The 16,905-nt window shown below is 50.8% G+C and overlaps 1 protein-coding gene and 1 long non-coding RNA gene across 2 annotated transcripts; one reads left to right on the forward strand and one right to left on the reverse strand.

Moving 5' to 3' along the window:
* Positions 1-3,942: 3,942 nt before the first annotated feature.
* Positions 3,943-11,844, reverse strand: LOC135293311 (uncharacterized). The gene is made up of 2 exons (XR_010355398.1): positions 5,340-11,844; positions 3,943-5,208 (listed from the first exon to the last, which is right to left on the reverse strand). It is a non-coding gene; the product is annotated as an uncharacterized LOC135293311 (long non-coding RNA).
* Positions 11,845-11,919: 75 nt separating this feature from the next.
* Positions 11,920-15,517, forward strand: RPL8 (ribosomal protein L8). The gene is made up of 6 exons (XM_064407317.1): positions 11,920-11,989; positions 12,155-12,298; positions 13,591-13,732; positions 13,948-14,166; positions 14,954-15,069; positions 15,318-15,517. Exons 2-6 carry the CDS (start codon positions 12,161-12,163, stop codon positions 15,474-15,476), a joined length of 774 nt encoding a protein of 257 aa, XP_064263387.1. The 5' UTR covers positions 11,920-11,989; positions 12,155-12,160; the 3' UTR covers positions 15,477-15,517.
* Positions 15,518-16,905: the final 1,388 nt, after the last annotated feature.

A 16,905-nucleotide genomic window follows, 5' to 3' on the forward strand; every position in this document is an offset into this window, starting at 1 on the left:
AGGGGAAAATGGGAAGGGATAAAGGAACAGTGAGGTGGGACACAAAGACTGAAAGACCAGCGGGGTGAAAGGTGAATTCACCATCTTCCCATGAAGGCTGAATGCCCCGTGAGTCCTGACAGTCCCAGAAGGGCTGAGGTGCAGCAGAGCGTCGGGCAGGCCGGGCAGGAGCCCAGGCTGGGAATTTGGGAATTTGGGATGTGCAGCTGCAGCAATGTCTGCGGCCTGCTCTGTGCCACAGCCGAGGCCCAGCCCAAGTGATCCCCATTGAAATCGCAAGATTTCGTTTCCCTTCCCGAACGGAAATTTCCTTTCGGGAAGGGAAACGAAATCTTGCGACCCAGAAAAGAAAGGCTTACAAATGCTCTGGAAAGGAGATACCATCAAATGAAATGCGACTGAAAAGAAACAAAAAAACACCCAGAAAATTGGGACATTTAGTGACTAGAAGAAAAAGGTCTGTGAGGAGATGTGGTGAAGTGCAAAGGACCAAAAGATGCCGAAACTAAGCTCACAGATGCTGCAAAATCTGGAGAAAAAATCAAGGAGGAAGACACAACTTTGAGGGGAAGATAGGAGAGCCATTGCATGGATACTGAAAAAAAAAAAAAAAAAAAGAAAAAAAAAAGAAAAAAAAAGTCAAATTGAGTGACTGTAAGAAAATGGAGCAGGTTGTGGCTGTGCTCAGGGCAGGAGCAGCACTGCCCACCTCAGCCAGGCCGCCTTGGCGTGTGGGGCGCGGAGCGAAGGCGCTGTGGGAGCAGAAATGGCCGCGGAGAGGGGAGAGGCGATGCCGCTTTGCATGTCTGGGCTGGTGCGAGTTCATCAGCTCCGCGTTTGAACGGGAGCCAGGTGCAGCCTACAAGTAACTCCTGTTTGCTGTGCCTGACCTAAATCCAAGTGTTGCTTTGTCAGGTTTTAAGCAACACGTGTTGTGTTTGCCTGCCGTGTGGCGGGGCTGCCGGAGCGGTGTCAGCGCTGGGAACCCGATGATTCAGCCACAAAGCATGAGGGCCGTCCTGCAGCAGCGGGGGAAGCGGGGACACGGAGCCTCGCTGCCTGTTTGGTGGTGGTCAAAGGTTTCAGTTCACATCAAGAGGATTCTTATCTGGAAGGTTTCAAAGGGCTAAATATAGACCGAGCTCACATGCTAGGTGGCAGTGAGGCTCTGCAAGCAACCCACTTCCCTGCTGTTGTAACAGTGCTCCTGGGGATATCATGCCTTGTTTGGTTGTTTGTTTGTTTATTTAATAGTCGTTTTTCAGGATTGACATCAATCAGAGCCCAGCCCTGCAACTCCACTGTTTCCCATCCTTGGCAATGGCCCCCCAGCAAGAAAGCACAGCCAGCACGAGTGCTGGAGCTGCCCCCAGTCCTCCATCCTCACTCCCGCTGGCCTGGAGGAAGACAGGAGTGTTACACAAGAGGTCTTGGGCTGGTAAGATAAACATCTGCTATTTGAGACTGTGCCTCAAACCACCACATTGCCATCAATGACATGTTTTCAATAGCAGGAAGCCAGGGATTACTCAATAGGAAGACTGAAGACTGCCAGCGCTGCTGTGAGTCCTGCCCCCGGCTGGGGCACAGGGGAGCCCTCCTGGTGGGACATGTGTGATCACCAAATCCCTGCAGATACCCATGGCAGCACTGAGCAGAGCAAATGCCCTCTACCACAGGTGATCCCAAGGTCCTTTCCTCAGTGGAAGAGCAGCCTTGGTGTGGAAGGCAGAGATGTCATCAGTGAGAGATGACAAGACAAGCCAATTGTGATTCTTGCTGTGTAAATCCACTAGGGCCCCAATCACTGCATGTGAGATTTTTCCAGGCAGTGAAGACAATTTCAAAGATCCACATTTGAACTCTAACCAAACAAGCAATTGAATAAAATATAAGCAGTCATGAAAAAGAAAATCTCTGCTTACAGGAGATTTCAATGTGACAAAAGTGAATTTATGAGAACATAGAATAGTCTACACCTATAATTAGTTTTTGGCTTTAATTAGGACAGCATTGCTGCCCTGCTGGAGGGTTTCCAGGGCCTGAGTGCATAATAGCCCTTAGGAGCCCAATCTGGACCCCCCATCCCAGCAGCATGGCAGGGAGGGCACTGCCCCTCTGCTGTGCACAGCCCCCTGCTCCCACTGCCTCCTGACTTGTATCTAAAAGAATAAAACCAGAACCATCCCAAAAGCAGAGGCTCTATGAGTGCTGTCATACTTGCAAAGCAAAATTAAAATTAGTGCTGCTGCAGAATGACAGACGTGGAATAATACACCAAAAACTAATTCTTGAAAGAAAGGAAATGTGTGCCTCCAGTATCTGAATCAAGATCTCAGTGTACAATGGCACAGGCAGAGAGGCTGCACAAAATCTTTAGCTATTTAACCACTTGTGCGTGTTCCTGTGGGAAGGGAAGTGACAGATTAGTTTTCCTGTGGAGGATTCATTAACATGCTGTGATTGGTGAGTCAGTATTTTTAGCTTAGTGAGCTCAAGATGTATTGTGGTTTAGGCCTCAGAAGTTACCAACTCTGGGTAACAGATTAAAAGGGAAAAAAAAAGTGTGTTAGGAACAGAAGAGTGATTTTCCAAGCTCTTTTATGAACCATCCTCCTCACTTGTTTAGAATTAAGTGCCTATTAACTCCATTTTGGGAAGGTGGTGATTAAACTGGGTCAAATGGAAGTGATTAGCTTGGATTATCCCTGTCATGGAAAAATTCACTGGAAGATCTGAGAGGGAGGAAATTGCCACACAGATCCCAGCAAGTTCTGCTGGAAGGTGGATGGATTTGCTTTTCCCCCTGCAAAAGAGCTTTGGCTCACACAGGATCTCTCTAGATACCTCAGACTTGCTTTGAATCAAATTGTTTTAATCTTGGAAATTTCCTCAGGTCTTGTAGAGAAAGAAGTTGTCCCAGCATTGCTCCCACTTCTTCCTGTCACCCCAGGCTCACCTGTGCTGAATTTTGGAAGATACTGAAGATGTCAGTATCTGGAGTATACTGGAGTTGCCTTTCTTCAGGGGTCTTTAAGGGAAAAAAAAACCCTTTCACCTCTAGTGCTAAAAATTACTAAGGAATTATTCAGATGGACAAGGAGTAATAATAATAATAACAATAATAATTAGTACCACCGTGCCTGTTGAGAGGGCAAACTGCAAGACCAGCAGCAGGGCCCAAAATGGAGAAAAATAAACCTTGTACTTGAGACTGGGTTCAGAATTGGGAAGACACCCTGGCAAGCCTCTCTCTCAGCACAGCCTCCTCCATTCTGTGATCCTGCCACAAAGAAACAAATATTTTTTTGACTGCCACAATTACTAAGAAATAAACAGCATTTTATTGCAGGGACTGGCACACAGAGTTTCGTTTCCTGCTGCCAAGGGGTTGCTTCCTCCTGGTGGCATCTCCCAGTGCTCCCTGCTTGCCTGGCTCTGCTGCTCTGGTTGAAGGAGGTTTTCAGCTGGCACCATTTCATCCCCTCTGCCCCTGCCCTCCCTCTGGTGCTGTCACAGAGCTGCCCTGGGGATGGGGCAGTGCTCTGTGTGTGCAAACAGTCGTGTCTGTGCACCCACATCTGCCCCTGCTCACAGCTGTGTTTACTTTATGCTGCCTATAGAAGAAAAGAGGATTATTTATGATCTAATCACGATGTGTTCCCCAAGCAAAACATTTTCTGCTCTGATTTATTGCTCACTTTAGGCCTGCCCCCAAGCATTGTTCTTATATTTGGAGCCAGTCGCATTTTTTTCCCATTTGGAAATGGAAATCCTAAATGTAATGGCATATTTAATGGAAAAAAACCCGACAGTTACTTGGAGGGAGGAGGAATTTTACTTCTCTATTTTCCCATTTTATGTTTGTTTTCTTTCTCACCTCCTTCCTTTTATTCTTTCTCTTATCTCTGAAAAAACGGAAGGAAAACCACTATTTGGAGGCAAGGTAGGAGCAATATTTTTTCCTCATTTTCAGTTAAGAGATTAGAAAAGTTCAAAAGTTTTACCCAGAAAAAGTCCACATGAAAAGTACCTGTCATTTTCTGATTAGCACTGTGATACTATTGATCAAAAGTATCCAGCCAACCAACCTGTGTAAATTAAACACGCTTGTGCACTCTATGGAGCCAGCATTTCTTGGCAACTACAAAAGAAATGCTTTTTCTGTTTTAATTCAGAGAGCTTTACAAAGCTTATGCAAGTGGCCTTAGAGCTTGGGTTTCTTTTTATCTCACAAATATCAAAAAAGAGAGGTTCCCCACCCCCCAGCCTTCTCTTGCTAAAGGACTTCTCGGAGGACCAACAAAATCAAATTAGTTTTGTAGGCTGCACTTAGAAGATAGAGGAGAATGCAGATATTTAACAAATTGAGCTTTTCTTCCATGTGTTTCTCAGGAGTTTTGATTCAATCAGTCTCAGAAGAGTTTTTACACAATCTGAATAAAAATTCTTTTTAAATCCATTTTTAAACCTTTCTCCCCTCCTCCATTTTTAGTTCCCCTCAGTAGCTCAGAATTCCTTTCTGTTTTGAGGCATGAAATCCCTTTAGCTCTATTGCCTACACAGCAAAGGAGAAGAACAAAGCAAGAGAATATGAAAAAGAAAACACACCCCTAGAAAATAATTAAATTTTCTTTTTTCCCAAAAACCTTATCCATCATTATGCCATAAGAAAACAACAACAACAAATTATTACCAAAACATACACTTTTCCCCTGTCTTGTGGGAACACAGACATCTATCAAGCAAGAGAGAATCCTGTGCTATTGGTTACTAAGATGGATGCACAAACTGCCCTGGCTGTAGCCTCCAGGAATGTTGTCACCAAACAAATGTTGCCATTAAAGAGTTGGTAGGAGGTCCATTAGGAAAGGAGAGGACAAAAACCTTTTTTTTTTTTTTATTTCTGAGGGGGGGTGTTGCGTAGGAAAACCAGCTAATAGCTAAATCTGGAAGTACAGCTGGGTGCTCTTAAATTAGAAATCTTTAGGAGTTCTCCCACACATCCCTGCAAGTTTGCTGAAGAGTTGTGCAGTGCTGCAGATATGCTTCACCTCCTCCAGATTTTCTGTTTCTTGCTAAGCTTCTCCATGGCTTTCAGCCTCTCAGTTAACTCCCCAGTGTGTCTCTCTGGCCAGGTCTCACTCCTCTTCCTCTCTCCTTCCAATTCTCTTAGTTCCTTGGTATGGTTTCAGTCCTGTATCTCAGCTGCTCAAGAGGACAGAAAATTGGCTCAGTGCATTTCTCCCCTTCTCCATCAGCTGCCCCTGTTGTTTATCTCATTAAGAAAAAAATAAGCTGCTCCAGATGTATGAGTAAAAAACCACTTATTTTCTTACCCGTTTTCTTGCATCACTCTTCCCTGCAGGCAATTTGATTGTTGTTTTACAATACAGGCAGAAGGTAATTTTCCTACATACAGTGTTGCTTGGCCCTGAAACTGGTGGATTGTCAATTTTCCCCTGCTTGCAGCTGAGAATAATTTTTCAGAAAAGATGGTCATGCTCCAGTCTGAGACAGCCAGCACGGGGTTTGAGCTCTGCCTTGCAAGGACTCGTGCACAAAAGGCTGTGTGTGTTCTGCAACCCTGGATCTCAACCCCACACAATTTAGATACTTGTAAGCAATGGGATTATCTCACCAGAGAGGTGGGCAGTTTTTCCAGGATCAGTGATTAGATATGAATATATCATCAGAGATACAGGAGAGAAGTAGTTCCTCTCTTACTGATGATGCACAAAGCAAATTTCTTTTAAAAATGTGACTATTTCCACAGTTACTGTGCAGGCTTTGAGGCTGTGCACACAGGGGATTATTATTACCGCGTTTAGTGGGAGGAAAAGAACAACAAGAAAAGAATAATAATCAATTACTGTTCCTCAATGCCTTCCTCGCTAAGGCTAAAATGAATCTTGGTTTGAAGCTAAAATAAAGCAGAATTCTCGTGCTCATTGTTTCAGGAGAGATCGGCAGAAATGAGGTGCTGTGGGCTCAGGGCCTCTAGAGGTCACCAGAACCTAATTAATGAGCAGCGCTAAACCCGTCTGTGAAGTGCAAATTGCTTTGTTTTGATTGGGATTTTCCACCTCTGCGGCTCCGGGTCTCCCCTCTCCCGAGGAATCCGGGCTGTCACTGCCCGGAATAACAGGAGACCGGCACAGCCATTCCCTGCTGGAGCAGGGGACAGCTCCCTTCGGGGGACAAGGCACGGTCACCTCCATGGCTTTCTTCCTCTGCACACCGTTCCGATTTTATCCCGTGCCCCTGTGATAAATCCCGCCCTGGCACTGCCCGAGTCTCTTGTGCCCCCGGGCAATGGCTTTGCCACACCCAGGGAATTCCAGGGGTGTTGCCAAAGCCAGGGGTGCCGGGTGTATGACAGCAGTAACTCAGAAGGGAACACGGGCTGAGCCCGCAGCTTGGGCACTTGGCAAGGATTCTTCTACCTCAATCCAAGGAAAAGGCAAGGATTCTTCTACCTAAATCCTTGCCTTGCAAATTATGGTCTGCAAGGAAGCCCTGTGAAGAGCATGGTTTCCTTCCAGGTCACCCTGCGCTGTATTTACAGGGAAGGTTCAGAGGAGAGCTGCAATTATGATGAAGTGATTGTCATGCGGTCAGGGACCTCATCTGCTTCATGCAAGAGCAGAAGGGAAAGCTCAAGTAATTTCCTTGGAACTCCCTCCAGGCTTTAGGAATGAGACAGGCTAGGGAACTTGGTGCAGTTGAGGGAGACTGTTTATTTCAAGACAGCAAACAGAAGCTGATCCTTTTAGGAGAAATTCCTCTGGGGAGAGCAAAGGTATTTATTTTGGCAGAAATCAGTGGAATGGACACCTGGTGGTGTCTTTGGGGAGGATTTTTCTCCCTGGAAAGCCAGGAGTGCTGAATGCAGACGAGTGTCCTGCCAGGATGCTGAGGGTGGTATGGGGGGCTGCTGCGAGGGGATCCTCACAAAGGGCTCCTTTCTTTTAGGTACAGAGCACTGCAGGCCCAGGACATTTCCTCGGAGTCCAAGGAGTTTTTCTGGATGCAGAACAGGAGAGGAGGCTCTGTCCCTTCTGCAGTCTGTACAGGAGCTCCTGTCCGTGGCCCTTCCCTTGCCGTGTGGCAGCAGGTGACTCCCCTGTGCCCTGCTCTGCAGCAGCAGCAATGGGATCTCCCCGAGGGTGTCTGCTGGGATTAGCAGGTGTGTTATTTTTGCAGACTGGGACTGTGATGCTGCAGGTTGGCTGCAGTCCATGTGTCAGTTCCTAATCCCAGGCAAAGCCCCAAGAGGTCAGTAAAACCATAAACAGAGTAAGTGCCCACCTAAAGGAGGTCAGGATTATATTCCTAGCAGCATACCATTCCCAGAGAGAAAACACAGCCATTCTTTATTTCCTCCCCTTTCAAAAGATGCACAGAGTAAAGGGCTTCCCTTCTCAGTTCCCTTTCAAGGCAGGGTCCTAGAGAAACTTTGCTGTTTCTTCCCCTTTTCCAAACAACAGTCTCATCAACATTTCTTGGTGGCTGCCATCTGTTGCAAGCAGAACACCACCCCTCTTGCTATTTACAGTGCAATTAACCTTCAGCAAATTAGCTTGTGACTGTCATGAAAGGATTAATTAAGGCAACACACCCTTGACTTGTTCCCACTGTGCATTTGTGCGGGTGCACCCACAGCTCTGCCAAAGCCCTTCCAGAACCAGGGGAGTTGTTTTTATCCTTTTCTATTATCCCAGCAAATTTGCCAGCCAGGGGAGATGCTTGAAGGATGGGCTCCAGCAGCCACAGTCCCACGGAAGTGCCTGTGGAGATGGAAGACCTGGCCTTGCCCAGCACTGGGGGTAATTCCCACTGCCAAGTGTCACTGCCCTGGAATCAGGATGTGGGACCATGACTCAGCCAGCTCAGCGCACAGTTGGAGCTGAAGCAGCCAAAGGATGAAGCTGCTTCCAAAATATCAGGCTGTGATGTGCTGCAGCCGTGCTTTGGAAGCACAGCCTGTTTTGCCTAGCACCACCAGACTTCCATCTGGATTCCTGTGCCTGGGAGGCACGGGAGGCCAAGGCTTCCTGAGAGCCTCAGAGCCCTGGTCTGTGCAGATGTGCAGGATGTGTCTGGGTTAGCCAGACAGCCCTGTGCTTGCTCCAGGCTTGGAGAATCCTCAGGGAGATAAGCAAACTCTCCCAGCTCCAGCACAGCCTGAGTGCTGGTGGAAAAATAGGCTTTGGCCAGAGAATTCCAGCATAGTGGCCCTGCCTCTGCTCCTCTTCCCACCAGCTGTAACTCCTGGCAGAGAGGCTGTGAGACTGGTAAAGGCTGTCATGTCTTAAAGCAAAGCAGCTTCTTGTTGTTTAATCCCAGATGGCAGCTAAGTACCAGCAGCTGCTCACTCACTCGCCCGCCTCCCCCTTCTGTGGGATGGGGAGGGGAATTGAAAAATGGCAAAACTCGTGGATTGAGATAAGTTCAATACTTGAAATAAAGTAAAAAATAATAACAACAACAATAATAGGAAAAAGAGAGATGAATAAAGCCCACGACAGACAAGTGATGCACAGTCCAGCTGCTGACCCCCCTGACCACTGCCCAGCCTGTCCCTGAGCAGTGGTCATCCCCCCAGTCCATATGGACACGACACTCTGTGGTGAGGAATATCCCTCTGGCCAGCTCGGGTCAGCTGTCCTGGCCACGCTCCCTCAGCTCCTCACTGGCAGAGCACGAGGCACTGGAATGTCCTGGATTTAGAGTAAGCACTGCTTAACACACTGATGTTTTAATTGTTGCTGTGAACGTTGTTCTCATTCTGAATCCAAACCACAGCCCTGTACCAGCTACTGGGAAGGAAATTAACTCTATTCCAGCCAAAAGCAGGATACAGCTGCCAGAGATGATGTCCTGAAGGCAAAAATCTCAGGGCTCAAAGCTGCACAGAGCAGCTGCTGCACAGCAGTGCAGATGGCAGGGAACACCTGCATTGCTTTTGTTCTGCTGCCAGGAGCCCCGTGGCTCACACTGTCTTGCCCAGCAGGGGCTTGTCCTGCTGTAGCTCTGGCACTGCCAGCTCCTCCTCATGCTGAGGGATATTCCACAGACTGGATCTGGGAGATGGCATCAGCACAGGCCCTGGGGGCCTCTTTTCAAACAGCATCACCTCCACTCCTCAAAGTTTAAGAGAATTGTGATCACTGGTGGTGCTCCACACTCGTATTTCTTTGTCACTGAGATTCTCAGGGCAAGACACAGCCACGCTGTTCTGACAAACCTGGGCAGCATTTTGTAATTACCACCCAGTGTAAACCACTTTCTTGCATTTCTTTGGATCCATTAATTCTGAAAGCACAGCTAAAGTAAATAACTGTTTTGAGTTCAGTTTATACTTGTATGGGCCAGGTAATACAATGTTGTTATTCCTTGACAATGAAAGTGTTAACTAATTCTGTCTATTTTAAGAGAAGAAATCAGGTATAAAATTACATCATCATTAATACAGTTCTGTCATGACTTTGAATTTATTCTCTGATTTTTGAATGCCATCTAGGCTGGAAAACTTGGAGGCTTTCAGGGTTTTGCATTCATGTGTGCATCCTAAGGAGTCTTGAGTGCACAGAGACCTAGATGCATACCATTCCCATTCTCCTCCTGGCTTTCTCTGATGGAAAAATACTTAAAAGTCAGTTTGGATGATAGCAGCACTGGGGCCCTGGGCAGCAGCGTGCTCTGATCCTGAGGTGTGCACAAACACAGCCTGTGGTGACACAAATAGGTGACAACCACTCAGCACTACTGGGAGGAAAGGCTGCAACAGCTTCTGATGTGATGATGGGAACTCAGAACTCTTCACACTCTTCTGGAACAGACATTTCTGCCCATATTCAGGACACCCAAAAAGCTGGCAGGGAGGAGCTAAGGATAATCCCAGTTCCAGCCTTGCCCTCTGTGTTGCAGCAGCACCTGGGCAGGGAGGCAGAATCCTCCCACAACAGAATCCAGAGGCTGCAGCTTCACAGATGATGAGAGCACTGTGAAGGCTGCACCACAAATTAAATAACAATAAAATTAAAACAAAGCATAGTTGATGCAGGATAATGAAACTGATGAGTGTACTAAATCTTTTTAATTACATAACCACTTCTTACGTGATTATGAAGTCCTTACTAAGAATGTGAAAGAGGAGTGACCAATGCAATTTGCTGGGTTTATGGGCATCTTTTGGAAATTGAGGTTCCTGTCTAGTTCCTTAGAGATCTAGAGACCTTGAGAGAGATCTTAGAGATCTAGGATCTAGAGATCCTTGTCTGATTTAGTAGCAAAAGCTAACCAGACTCCTGCTGCCACAGGAACCATAAATCAAAGTCTCCACTCGGCGTGAAGGTAAACTCAGTGCAAACCAAAGTGAGTGGCAGTTTGCCATCGTGCCCTGAGCTGTCACACGGTGTGAGGGACAGTGACCTCCAGCAGAGGGGCAGGGTGGGCTCCTGGCCATGCAGATCCTTTTACCTGGGCTGGATCCGACAAGGATCCCGGCCCTGAGCCCTTGGCATCAAGGGTTTGCACCTCACAGGAGGGTGATTCCCCAGCCCCAGGACTGTGGTGGGAAGGCTCGCCTGTCAGGGTGGGGGATGTGTAGGGTCTTCAGCTGCAGGAGAGGAGCAATGGCATGTGTGGGGCTGATGAGCTGTTCCTAATTCCCAGTGAGTCAGACAAGGTTAAATAGTCCATCTTCAGTGAACTGGGTCACTGGCAGTGACCTGTTCTGGAAAAGTGGCCTCTGATGCAGAAACTCTGGTGTTAAGGCACTTTTTCATTTCCCCTTCCAGGCGAAGCACAAGTTGATTAGGAACACTAAGATGATTGCCTCTGCCTTGCTGTATCTCTCAATTTTGCCCGAATTAATATCGATTAAAATCTGGCAAAGGCAGCTTAAAGCACCTGCTGGGGTTTTATCTTCAGTTACTTCTTCACCCAAAACCTGCAGCCCTTGAACTGCACCGTGCAGTCTGACTGCTACAGATCCTGTATCTGCACCTGTGGTGGCTGCAGCCTCCTGCACAAACTGCACCCTTGGCCCAGCTCTTTAAGGGAGGATTTGGCATGGCAGCTCTTAGCTCGGGCTCCCTGGTTGTTTATGTGAGATCCCAGGACAGCAGGCTCGGGATCTCTTAGTTTTAGGTTTAAACTAAATGTTTCTTCCCCTATACTGGGAGCTGGTGAGGCCACTCCTCAAGTGCTGTGTCCAGTTCTGGTCCCCTCAGTTCAGGAGGGACATTGAGGGGCTGAAGCGCGTCCAGAGAAGGGAACGGTCTGGAGTCCTGTGAGGAGAGGCTGGGAATGTTTAGGCTGGAGAAGAGGAGGCTCAGGGGTGAGCTTATTGCTCTCCCAGCCCCCTGACAGGAGGCTGTAGCCAGGTGGGGACCGGTCTCTTCTCCCAGGTGACCAGGGACGGAGGAGAGGACCCATCGGGGGAGGTTTAGGTTGGACAGCAGGAAGGGTTTATTCACAGGAGGGATGATTAGACATTGGAATGGGCTGCCCAGTGCAGTCACTGTCCCGGAGGTGTGTCAGGAAAGGCTGGATGCGGCACTCAGTGCCCTGGTCGGGGTGGCACGGGGGTGCTCAGTCAAAGGCTGGATTCGAGGATCTCCGAGGTCTTTTCCAGCACAACCCGATCTGTGATGGCGTGAAGAAAGCCCTGGAGGAGCGGAGACGAGCACCCTGAGCCCCCTCCGCCCTGGCCCCGCGCAGTGTGTCCAGGAGCGCTTTAAAACGCAGAGAAACAGGTCCTGGAACACCGGGACGGGCATGGACAGCCGGGAACCGGGAGAGTCCATCCCGGTTTAGTTCCCATCCCGGTTTAGTTCCCATCCCGGGGCTCTCCCGAGCCCTCAGGAGCTGAGGGACCGCCGCGGCCCCGCCCCTTCCCGCCTGACGTCACCGCGCCGGAAGAGCCCCGTCGCGCCCGTGACGCGAGCGCTTCCTTCTTTCCCCGGGAGGCCGGAGCGAGGTAGGGGCGGCGCGGCCGCGGTCCCGATCCCCATCGCCATCCGCCGCCATCCGCCGCCATCCGCGCCCGGGCGGCCGCGGGCGGGGGCGCGGCGGGGCCGGGGCGGGGGTGGCGTGCCGCCGGGCGCGTGGCGGGTGTCGCTGAGCTGTGCCCGCGTCCCCGCAGGGCGCCATGGGCCGCGTCATCCGCGGGCAGAGGAAGGGCGCGGGCTCCGTGTTCCGCGCCCACGTGAAGCACAGGAAGGGCCCGGCCAAGCTGCGCGCCGTGGACTTCGCCGAGCGGCACGGCTACATCAAGGGCATCGTCAAGGTACGGCGGCGCGGCGCTGCTCGGGGACGTGGGGCGTGCCAGCAGCGCCCGCGGGCCCTTGTCCTGTCCGATCCAGGTGGTTCTGCCCTTGAACAGATCGTATTCCCTGAGAAGTTAAACTGCTCTGGGTTTATAGGAGCTCAGCAGAGGGGGCTCCCCTGGTCAGCAGTAGGGTTTTGTGCTGGAGCTTTGCTAAGAGCAGCGGTGCCAGCGTGGTTGTGTGCTGCCGGGGGATTCCCCGTGCCTCGGGAAACGTGGCTGGGGAGCCTCCCGGGCAGCTAATTGCATATAAAAAAAAATAATTGTAAATTCTGGGTGATACCCATCACTTTAGTGTTGAGAGGAGCAAGGCAGTGGCTGTATTTGGGGCGTGATGCTGGCTCGGCGGTGCTGCAGGGAGTTTTTTGGGTGCCAGGGTGCCCTGAGCAGCCCCTCAGCCCTCACAGCACGGGCACGTCCAGCGTGGAGAGGATTTTCTTCACCCTCGCCTGACCGGGGTGGTGGCAGAAGGTGGGCAGCGAGGTTTGGCTTGAGCTGGGTCATACACAGGGGGAAAAAACATCAGCAATGGACACAAACAGTTCTGTCCGGGAAGACAGACACATCCTAGAGGTGTGGTCTGTAAATGCATGGTTGTGTATCTTAATCCCAGAGCGCTCCAGGAGCAGAGTGCACGTGTCTTTTCAAGTGTAAAAGAAACAACAAGTCTGTGCTGCTTTGTCTGGGAGCTCCAGAACCTCTGTTTTGCCTGACTGCAGGATGTTGGGAATGCTGCAGTCCCAAGGAAACACAGGGAAAGTCACTGCCTGTGCCCAGCTCTGTCCTGCCCAGAGGTGGTGGGGCAGACTGAAAGTGGATTTCTTAGTATGGAGAGGCTGGATTCCTGCAGAATGCCAGGAATAAACCTGTTCAGGCAGGATGAGCAGCACGCTTACCCAGGCATTGTTCTGTGAGCAGTGAATGATTTGGGCTGGAAGGGACCTCAAACCTCATCCAGTTCCAACGGGCAGGGACACCTTCCACCATCCCAGGCTGCTCCAGGGCCCATCCAGCCTGGCTGTGAGCACTTCCAGGGCTGGGGCACCCACAGCTCCTCAGGGCAGCCTGTGCCAGGCAGGAATTTCTCTGGCAGGATGGGATGTAGGCACCGGAGCTTGCGCTGAATCCCGTGTGGATCCTCAGCCCTGAGAAGCCTCTTGCTGAGGCTCATCCCAGAGTAACCGTGCCCCAGTGGCGTGGATCCTGCAGAGCCCCTGCCCTGCAGCAGCCCTGCATTCCCTGCATTCCCACAGGACATCATCCACGACCCGGGGCGGGGCGCGCCGCTGGCCAAGATCGCCTTCCGCGACCCGTACCGCTTCAAGAAGCGCACGGAGCTCTTCATCGCCGCCGAGGGCATCCACACCGGCCAGTTCGTGTACTGCGGCAAGAAAGGTGGGCGGGATGGGGCTGGGATGGGCTGGGCAGGGCTGGGACTGGGCTGGGACGAGCTGGGATTGGGGCTGGGACTGAGCTGGGCTGGGCAGGGCGGGGTGTCCCAGCTCCCGGAGTGCAGCACCCTGCTGCTGCAGCCCTCCCGTGTTCAGCAGGGCTGTAACCCCGGCCCAGGGCCCCCAGTGAAGCTGTGGCTGCTCTCTTGCTCCCTGCAGCCCAGCTGAACATCGGGAATGTGCTGCCCGTGGGCACCATGCCCGAGGGCACCATCGTGTGCTGCCTGGAGGAGAAGCCCGGTGACCGCGGGAAGCTGGCGCGCGCCTCCGGCAACTACGCCACCGTCATCTCCCACAACCCTGAAACCAAGAAAACCAGAGTGAAGCTGCCCTCAGGCTCCAAGAAGGTCATTTCTTCGGCAAACAGGGCTGTTGTGGGTAAGGAGCAATCACTGTGAGCTTGTCACTGGGTGCTTGTCACTGAATCTTCCAAACAAGGCCCCACTTTTAATAACCACCCTGAAAACAGTGTCACGTGCAGCTGGACAGCCTCTGCCCGGGTGCCTGGCTTGTATTTTACACCTGCGTTACTTTTGCATGTTGCTCACCTAAATTTGGAGGTTTGAGCTAGTGAGAGGACAGAAAAGTAGATGCTCATTGTCCTCATGCTGTAGTGGAATTGTTCAGCCTGTAAAATCTGCAGTTCTCAGGGAAGGACTTAGATGGGAAATGGCATTTTGATTTCCTGCTTCTGGTACACTGCAGGAGCCTGTTGTGGGTGGAGTGTTCTGGGAGGTCTGACAGGGAGTGACAAAAGCACTGCCAAGAAGCAGAGGCTGCAGCAGGTTTGTTGTGCACCTGACTGACAGCTGAGGTGCTGCTGGTGACGCTTGCCTGCCTCTGCATGGCAGACACCAGAGTGAATAATCTGGTGTGTTACTCCAGTAAAATTGGCTCAGTAAATCATGAAACAAGTAGGTGTTTAACCTCAAAGTTCTTCACAGTCCCCTGAGCTCTTTCAATTCATGCTTGACTTGGAAAACTTTTTGTTGCTTAGGAAATTGTTGCAGTAAAAGTGGCAGTGCTTTAGAAAGACAGCTCAGTCCGTGTGTGTTGGATCAGAAAGAAGGCTGTAGCTCAGCCCTGGTGTCACTGTTGGTGTTGGCTTTCCCTGGTACTGGTGTGTGCCGTGTTTGGGTGTCTCCATTCCCGCCGTTCCCTGCAGGAATCGTGGCTGGTGGAGGCCGCATTGACAAGCCCATCCTGAAGGCTGGCCGTGCCTACCACAAGTACAAGGCCAAGAGGAACTGCTGGCCACGTGTCCGTGGTGTGGCCATGAACGTGAGTCCATCCCTGTCCCCTCTGGCAGCTCAGGAAGGATGTGTGGGATATTGGGACAGGCCTGGCATGTGTCTGGGAGGGAAGCTTCCCAGATAAATGTGCGGCCACAGGGTGAATTGGCAGCACTCCATGGTGACTGCACCGCCTGAAAAGTGACGTAGTGACTTCTTTGTCCCCTTCAACCTGTTAATTTGTGTTGACTGCCAGTTGCTGTGGTTACATGGCTGTCTTGCTTTCCCCCTGCACAGCCTGTGGAGCATCCCTTCGGAGGAGGCAACCACCAGCACATCGGGAAGCCCTCGACCATCCGCAGGGACGCTCCGGCGGGACGCAAGGTGGGGCTGATCGCCGCGCGCCGCACGGGCCGGCTGCGGGGCACCAAGACTGTGCAGGAGAAGGAGAACTGAGCCCCCGCCCCGGGGGCCACGCAATAAATTTGTACAACAGAGCTCGTGTGGAGGTCGTGGTGTCTGCTGCTGCAGTGGGGGGCAAATGGGATCGTGTTCAGCACAGGAAGCTGTGAGTGGAGTGTCGGGGTTTTTCCCCTTGCTTTGGAGAGAAGGGATTCAGCCAGCACTTGCAGTCTGTGAGCTGCTCCTGCAGGCTGGAGTGACACTGCTGTGGGTGCTCTTGTGCTCTGGTGTGATGTTCATGTTGGCCTCGGTCTGTGGAAGCTGAGGCCTGACAAAGCAATCAGGTAATCCTGTGCTTAAACTTGGGAATCTGGCTGAAAGGATGCTCAATTTCCTAAGTTCATAACCTCTAACATAATGGTTTTCCATTTTTATCTTCTGGGGAGGGGGAAGCTTGAGAGTTGCAATTTTGGGAAGTATTTCAGCTGCTCTCACAAGGTTTGAGCTTCCTTTTGGAACTGTGAAGCTTAAGCCAAATTAAAGGTGCCAAAAAAATTTGGGGTGTTACACAGACTGCCCCCTCATCAGTTTTTGGGATGGGCAGGCAGCTTCAAACATCTCTCTGCAGGTTGGTCATGATTCCAAGGTGCTGCAGTAATGTGGGCAGTAGCACTAACATCCACTGGGAAGCTGTGTTCTCCAAGAACAGCTGTCCTGTGAAAAACCAGCTTCCACAGCTTTTTTGTAAGGGAATGAGAAAAGTAATGGGGTTTAGTGCAAAATGGCTTTATTAACAGCTTTTCTGGCCTGGCCTTAGCAGGGAAAAATCACAGAAAGCAGATGGGACTCACCTTCATGTCTGAGCACACCCAAAGCCAGGGCTGCTGCTGATCTGGCTGTGCTGGAGGGGTCTGAGCCAAGGACCAGACTTCCATGTATGGCAGTGACTTGAATTGATGGGAATCCAGTGGAATGCCAAGTGGGAAAAGTCCTTTCTGCACCCACCCACAAATCCAGTACTGGAGCTGGCCATGTGTGTCTGGGGAGGGAAAGGAGATTTAAAAAACCCAAACCACGCCTTGGAGAAAGGCATCAGAGCCCACTGAGGAGAAGCAGCAAAGCACGGGCAGGTTTTGTTTTGTTTATATTGCTCCAACTCCATCAAGGTCTGAAGTTCACATCTGTTCTTGCCATGAGGGCAGAAGCTCGTGGGTGCCTCTGCTCTGCTGACAGGGCCCACAGTGTGACACTCCTCCCAAACACCCTCAGAAGGGCAGCTGAAGTATTTCGTGTTCCACCAAAATCTGTTTTAAATAAAGGACTCGCAGAAAATCATGGTTTCCAAACATGTTTGGGTCTGATGACCCCATATATTTTTTTGGGATGAGCAAGATGGTTACTGACCCTTGGCTGCCTCTGCTGCTGTTCCAGGCTCTGACAGTGCCCACCAGTGTGCACAGCCACAGGGTCAGTGCACCAAGTC

Source organism: Passer domesticus, chromosome 2 (assembly GCF_036417665.1).
Source record: "Passer domesticus isolate bPasDom1 chromosome 2, bPasDom1.hap1, whole genome shotgun sequence".
NCBI lineage: Eukaryota > Metazoa > Chordata > Aves > Passeriformes > Passeridae > Passer > Passer domesticus.